The 7,722-nt window shown below is 39.2% G+C and overlaps 1 protein-coding gene across 1 annotated transcript in view; it reads right to left on the reverse strand.

The window, feature by feature from the left end:
* Positions 1–1,200: 1,200 nt before the first annotated feature.
* Positions 1,201–7,722, reverse strand: part of Nmbr (neuromedin B receptor) — a 14,592-nt gene continuing 8,070 nt past the window's right edge. The window contains exons 2-3 of the mRNA XM_004628544.1: positions 6,470–6,818; positions 1,201–1,605 (exon numbers count right to left, since the gene is read on the reverse strand). Of these exons, the coding sequence (XP_004628601.1) occupies positions 1,201–1,605; positions 6,470–6,818 (754 nt within the window). The remainder of the gene's footprint in view (positions 1,606–6,469; positions 6,819–7,722) is intronic.

Below are 7,722 nucleotides of genomic sequence, written 5' to 3' on the forward strand. Positions count from 1 at the left end.
ACATATTGACTCATGTTAGATTTATTGATGCATACTTAAGAACAGGGTAGCTTTTAGTATTTAATCAAGATCATGATTGCTCTCACAAATTAGGACATTTATTTAGAAAATAGTGGTATCATGCAGAGAAAAATTATCTAAGTGGGATCCCACACACTTGTCAGCTGGCTATTGTAAGACAGGATGAGAATGTGAAAGAATTTTACAAGCCTTAATACATCTATACAAAATCAACCCAATTGTTAAGGATTTAACAATGCATACTAATATGGACATGCAAGTTCTGAGTCATTGTTTTACAATTCAAAATCTGTTTTGCATTCATAAGGTAAGCTATTATAAATAGTACTCTTTTACAATTCATAATACAAATGTCATCATGTGTTCTAATCACATATGGTACCTAGAAGTTAACAGATATGAGTTATTTCTATAATTTATGATAATCACACAAAATGCCGTAACAGTATTGATATATGATTAAGCTGTGCAAGGTTACACACTGAATTTACTTGTGTAATACATATTAGTTATGAATAAGATTTGTCCAACAGGAAAATATGATTTGCATTTCAAATAATAAGAGCATAAGTATTATATCTCACTGAATCATTAAGTCAATATAGGAAGGTATTTTATGCTATAAAATATAATGAATTTAAGGTCAATATGCTATAGTTTGCTCCAGGAAAAACCAAAATATTAAAGTAATATTAATTTATACACATATTAAACTGCTCAACTAACTTTAATGAGATGTCCATGTGCTTCTGTGAATATACAGGGTCATAATGTAAAGTTCTGTTCTGAGAAAAATGCTTAGCTTTTCTTTTTTTTTTTTAATTTATGAATTTTGTACACAGCTTGGACTTATAGTGATCCTCCTGTTTTCAGCTTCCCAAAAGCTGGGATTACAGACAAGAGCACCCATGCCCATTCTTAGTCGCCATCTCAGCGTGCCTGGGGGCAGGGCCGGCACGGCATGCTGGGGATTAAACCCCTGTCCGTGTGCCTGACTAAGCGGCTGCTATAGTCCACGGAACTATCTGGCCAGACTTACTTAGCTTTTCTGAGTCAGTCCTGAAATAGTCTAACGAATTAGCCAAGCAGTGGGAAAAGTGGGCCGAGTAATTCTGCTCTGCTCAGTAGGAAGAGAAAAGTTAGCCCATTATTTTCAAGTAGTCAGTTGAATAGTCACAATCATAGTGCCATTTCCTGCTTTGTGCCCTGCCCATTTAGTAAAACCGAATTGGTCACCAGGTTTTTGTTGGTATTGCTTTTCAGAGATGTCACCCGCACTGCCGAAGAGCTGAGTAAGTAACTGGTGGATCTCTCTGGATAGGGCTTCGTTCTACAACACAGCTGGCTGTTGAAATGCTTCCTGAAGCTTTCACTGAGTAGGTACAGAGCAAATGGATTGACACAAGAATTGCAAAAGCTCAGAACTCTGGCAACTAAGGTGACAATCATGTGACCTAGGGATGGATCAATCTCCTTGTAGTTGAAAGACCGATACAGGTAGAGGACATGATTTGGAAACCAACAGAAGATAAAGCAACCCACAAAGACCAGGACAATCTTAGCCAAGCGTTTCCGTGTTTCCATCTGTAAAGAGAAGGAAATGATTCCTTTGCTTCAAATGCTTGGAACCAACCACATCCAAAACTTATGTCACAAGTCAGTAAAATTTGCAGCATGAAAATTATTATTTTGGAGCAACCTGCTCAGGTTCCCCTTCTGTTCCTGTCTTGGACAGAAGCTTTCTTTCTCTCAATAAATATTCAGCTTTTAACCTCCATTTGTTCCTAAAATTTATTCCTTCGTTTTAGAGAACACGAATTCATCTAGGTACCTTTCAGGTTGGAGTTTCATTTTTCCTCTATATCATTTGGAGGTTCCCACCGAGATCATTGGACGGAGATTATGGGAATCTCACAGTCAAAGTCTCTTACTCCTTTAGAGTGCATCATTATGCACTGGAAGATGTTTGAGCCAAACATGCTGAAAAAGAGCCATTTAATGTTTTCTGCACATGTGCATGGCCTGAATACCCCCTAGAGCCAAAATGAAATGCAGAGGGAAGTATCAATTATGACTCTATTTTACAACCAGAAAGATATTATAAAAAAGAAAGAAAATGGTCAGAAATGTCTTATGTTCAAATGTGTTTGTTTTTTGGTGTTTTGGTTTTTGGTTTTTGGTTTTTGGGGATTTTTTTGCATTAAGAAATAGGCCTCTTTTAGTTTTAAAATATAGACATGAGCCACAGGAAGACTCTGAATCCTACCCCAGAGCCTGAGCCTTCTCTCCAAGCTTTGGAGCCTGACGACAAGATCACCTTAACCACAGCCGCATCCACCATTACCAGACCTACTTGGGAGGGACCATACACAGTGAACCTGTCCACAGCTTCAGCTGTCAAGACAACTGGCCAGAACTCTTGGATACATCACACCAGACCCAAACTCTGGGAACCAGAAACTGTTGCTGGAAGTGAACAACCATCTGAATACACCTGCAAGCCCATAGAAGACTTAAGATTCCTGTTCAAGAAAAAAGAAAAGTCCTCAGAAAGGGAAAGGTGCTAGTTAGGAGGTCATTCCAAGCACAGGTGGTCTCAACAGTTCCAAAAAAACCTGTGTCCTCAGATTCTTCTCCTTCTAAGATTTCTGCAATGAGATTCACACCCCAAAATACAGATTGGGACAGATGCCCACCCTCACACCTGTGCAAAGAGCCAGGGTCACCTGACTCTGCTGATTTTCTCCAGTCCAGGAAGGCTTGAGCAAGGCAGCCTTCATCTTTTCCTTTAGACACTAGAGAGATGACCCAGCATGCAAAGGAGTCCCTAAAGTTCTAGGCAGATAAACCACCCTGACATAGATGCTGCTAACAGCTCTGCAGATGGAGCACCATTCTTCCACTGGGAGTGACAATCCAGGCCAGCTGTGGCCTCTCTGTGCTATTCTTTTTTTTTTTTTTTTTTTTTTTTTTTTTGAACTGGGGATTAGAACTAGGGCCCTTGCACTTACCAGGGAAGCACTTATTCCACTGAGCCATCTCCCTGATCCCCTCTTTTTGCTATTCTTGGTCATGCATGTGGTGGGCATCCTGTATAATGTTCTCATTGTTCAGGCCAATCCCACCCTTGGTGTACCCCTGTACTTTCTGCTGGCTCATCTGTCCTGTGGGAATCTCTGCTTTACCTCTGTCACTGTCCCCAAAATGGTGGCAACTTGTTGGCTCATGGCTACCCCTTATTCCTAACAGCCTACCTGATCCAGGTATACATCTTCATTACCCTGAATGCTCCCTATAGCTGTCTCCTAACTACTATGGTTTATGACCACTTCATCCCTACCCAGCACCCCCTCTACTATGCCACGTGGATGTCCCAGGCTATGTGCATGGCCATGGTGAAGATGGCTTGGCTGACATTACTTGTCCACTTCTTCTTACATATCCTGTTCATGGCCCACCTGTCCTTCATGTGCCTCCCTCCAAGTGTCCCATGTGTTCTAAATCCACCAGCCTCTCAATATTTATGCTCTGACTCGCGCCATATCTAGTGACTCATTTTCGCCATGGGTGCCTCAGGGGTGGTCAGTTCTCTCTTGCTCATTCTCATCTCCTACAGGACCAGCACAGCTACCATGCTTCAGCGGCCCTCTGCCTCCTGGATGCTCTGGTCTCTGTCCACCTATGGCTCCTACATGGCTGTAGCTGGACTCCTCTATGGGAAAGCTATCAGTCTAACTTTAGCTCACATCCTAATATGAGCCAGAGTGGGGTTGTGTGGTCACCATCATGTACACCAAAGTTAGCCCATGCTGAGCCCTGTCATCTACAGGCTCCAGAATCATAAAAGTAAAAGGGGTACTCTGAGCCCTTTTTACTGGATAAAAGATCTTCGCTGGTGACTCCTGAAGGTTGGATCCCACTAGAGACAGACTGCATCATTCATTGACAAATAAGAATGAGATCTTCTGTTCTCTACCTTCAAAAATTATAACAATAATTAGCATTTGCAGAGCACCTACCATGAGGAAGTTCCTTGAAGAATCATATTTTATTCCCGCACATGGAAACCAAAAACATATTAAGATCCAGTTTTACCAATAAGGAAACTGGAGTTCATAAATAAGATACAATTATTAGGGGACAAACTCTCAACCTTTAATTAAGATTTATCACATACAGGTACAAACTCCCTATGATGAATGGCATTATGTATATTTAAATTGTATCAATAGACTTAACAAGAAAGAAAAAAGAAAGAAAGAAAGAAAGAAAGAAAGAAAGAAAGAAAGAAAGAAAGAAAAGGAAAGAAAAGAAAAAAGAGAAAAGAAAAGAATCAAAATAGCCAAGCAGGGGCTGGCAAGATAGCTCAGCTGAATATATATATATATATATAATTTGAAATTTAAATTCTTGACTCACATAAACCAAAGGAAGCTGCTAGAACTGAACACTGTGAATACTACTATGCTGGCTTACCTTTACAAATAAAAATATATTTTTTCTTCCATAAAATTTACATGCTGTGTTTACTGCCTCATAAGATGATCTTTAGAAATTCAATAGATAAGATTCAGGTATTCAACATTAATATTTGTAATCTGAGAAACAATATTCTAACATCTACAGTCCAAGATTTAGCTTATGTTTTCACAGTATGCTTAAATATTTACACAAGGCAACACAAATGTAAAAGATGTAATGTTAGAAGATATTAGCAGTAGTCATCATGATATTTTCTGAGATCATCAAGTAGAATATTCCAAAGAATATTAGAAAGTTTCTAGGATTGCACCTAGATGATATCAAGGAGAATGTAGCAGTCCAACCCCGTGACAAGTCAGATAACCTGGCAATGTTATCACTCACAAAGAGGTCACTTGTGAAGTTTGCTCATTCCTCACACTATCCTTCCTGAGCAGGTGGAACATGCTTGTGCGAGATCCCTGACAGTCTATAGCTGAGACCCCAACATAGAGTTTAGCTGGTAATTTTCAGATGACCTCTTCACAGGCATTAAGATCCACTTGCCCAGTCAGAGTTTGTAGATACCAAAGAGAAATTAACAAGAGCAAGGCAGAACCAAAGCCATGAGGAAAGCAAGCAGAAGGAACTAACTTTAGAAACGAGTAGCCATAGCCAAAATGTAAGTATCTAAATTCAATTACAAGGCTCTAAAATTTTTTTGAAAAGTATTTCTATGCAGTAATAGCACAATGAGCTACAGCCTGCGCATTTGGCTACAGTAATGCCAGGTATTTGGAGAATGAATTCATTAATTTATTAATTTATCTGAAAATGTCTTTGAAGATGGGTTGACTTTTTAAATCTTAAAAACAGATATGAAGCATTGGAGTCTATGGTTGCAATTAAGGAAAGTTACCTACCATGCAAGAAAGCTTTACCAGGTTCTACAGTTGACTACAGGGTCTGAGAAGGCAGACTTTTACTCTATTTATACCCCAGTAACTTTTCTTTTTGCCTCAAATTAGGTAGACTTGCTTTCCTGTACTGACAGAACCCCCTTTAGAAGTTCTTTGCTAGGAAGTTCATGCACAATGTATAACTACATATTTTTAAAAAAAAAAAATTCTATCCCTTTGTAGATCAACACAATTAGTTTTATCTGAAAGTAATAGTGCCTGTTCTTTAAATTAGGAAAAATATATAAAAGTGTATGTAACTTCTGTAGTGAAAGTTATGCATTTGCAACAGGTCAAGTATTTCCCACACCAACCCTCATTGGGATTATCCTCATGCAATTTCCTCTGCTTTGCTTTTCCTAGGACCTCCCTGCTGGTGTTCTCTCCAAGCCCACTCCTCACGTCCCAGGCAATATCCCAAGGTACCTCCTCCTGTGTCCTACTACCATTCTGTTTTTTTTTTGTTTTGTTTTGTTTTGCTTTGTTTTTTTTTGTTTTTTTTTGTTTTTTTTTTTTTGTGGAACTGGGGATTGAACTCAGGCCCTTGCGCTTGCCAGGGAAGCACTTATTCTACTGAGCCATCTCCCCGGCCCCATTCTGTTATCTTTAATGGGAAAATATTCTAGACAAGCATCAGTGATTATATAAATTTACATTTAATATGTTGAAATGTCTAGATTATGGTGTTGATCTTTGCCTACACAATTGCCTATGAATAAAAGCCTCCTGATACATTAGATTTCTCATGGTGAAATTCCAGGCCTTGACCCAGGCCTCCTGTCAGACAAGCCATCATGCAGACCTTTGCAGGACTGGAAACCACACTTTAGAAACCTTCCAGCATCCCTCTGAGTTGCGACATGTGCAAGCCTAATGCACTTCATCATTCATATGATAAAAAGCCCATGAAATGGACTACAAAATTCTAGTTACTTGTTCTGAGCAGCACACTCCCAACACACACACACACACACACACACACACACGCACACACAGACACACACATATACATACCCTATCAGGCTTACCTGTTTTTTAGTGTGTTCATTATATTCCCCAGGAAGATTATGTGCACTTTTAATTAAAGTCTTTGCAATGTGATAATAATAAACGCTAATAATAGCAAGTGGTATGAGGAAATAAACCAAAAAAATGAGCACGGAATGAATCTTTGGATGTAATTCATTCGTCTGAGGGTAAGGTATGCATGCTGTGAAGCTGCTATTATCCAAGCTTCCAATATGCGCCACTTCTGAAAACACAGCTTCGGGGACGGCCAGCAGCACGGACACCACCCAGATGGCCGCAGCCTTCACGCAGGTCCACATCACCGCACCCGACATCTGCATGTCCAAGGGGTTGACGATGGCCCTGTACCTGGGAAGACAACACATCCCAAGTTATTCTTATAAAAAGAAAGAGAAAAACCTTACTTGGTAAGGGAAATGCCGGACACTTTCATTTATTTTGATCTTTTTGTAGAATACAGCAGGCCTTGCGTCCCTGGGATCACTCCCTATGGATAATAGTTACACTACTTTTGAACACAAAGGACAGGAAGAGAGAGGAAAATGGTATAAGCTGGCATTGCCCAAATTGCTGTCATTTGCTTATCTTTCTCATAGATTTTTTTCTAAATCTATGCACACTGATGAATATAATTTAAATCTTTATCATTACCATAATCACTGTGAATGAATAACTTAATACTAGAAGTCCATGATCATGGTATAAGACAACAAAATTCTAATGACATTCCTTTACATATTCTGAGCTTGATATCACCTACCTTCCTAATAAATCTTAGATATTAATCCAAATTCAAACTTTTATAAGAACTGGAAATGGAATAGTAATGGTAAAGGAACCACACTGCAGGGTTGAAAGAGATTTGAGTCTAAAATTCTGTAACTCAGTCACACAGTAAGGCAATGAGAATAAAAGCAAACAAAAATTGTACATGACTCTCAAATTATCTGTTTTTGTCTTCCAATAGATAATAACATGATGTCAGACAAAATGGAGGTATGACATCTCTGATGTCTTTGGGAAAAGCCATTTGTCTGGCTTCTTTTTTATTTATAAGGTGGGAACATGAACATTTTATGCTCCACATTTGGTATTTATAAGAAAAAGTTTAGGGCTGGGGAGATAGCTCAGTAGAATAATCACTTGCCTGGCAAGCACAGGGCCCTGAGTTTAATCCCTGTTACCACAAAAAAAAGTAGAGAGAGAGAGAAAGAGAGAGAGAGAGAGAGAGAGAGAGAGAGAGAGAGAGAGA

The sequence above is a fragment of the Octodon degus genome, unplaced genomic scaffold (genome assembly GCF_000260255.1).
Source record: "Octodon degus isolate 3935 unplaced genomic scaffold, OctDeg1.0 scaffold00024, whole genome shotgun sequence".
Classification (NCBI taxonomy): Eukaryota; Metazoa; Chordata; class Mammalia; order Rodentia; family Octodontidae; genus Octodon; species Octodon degus.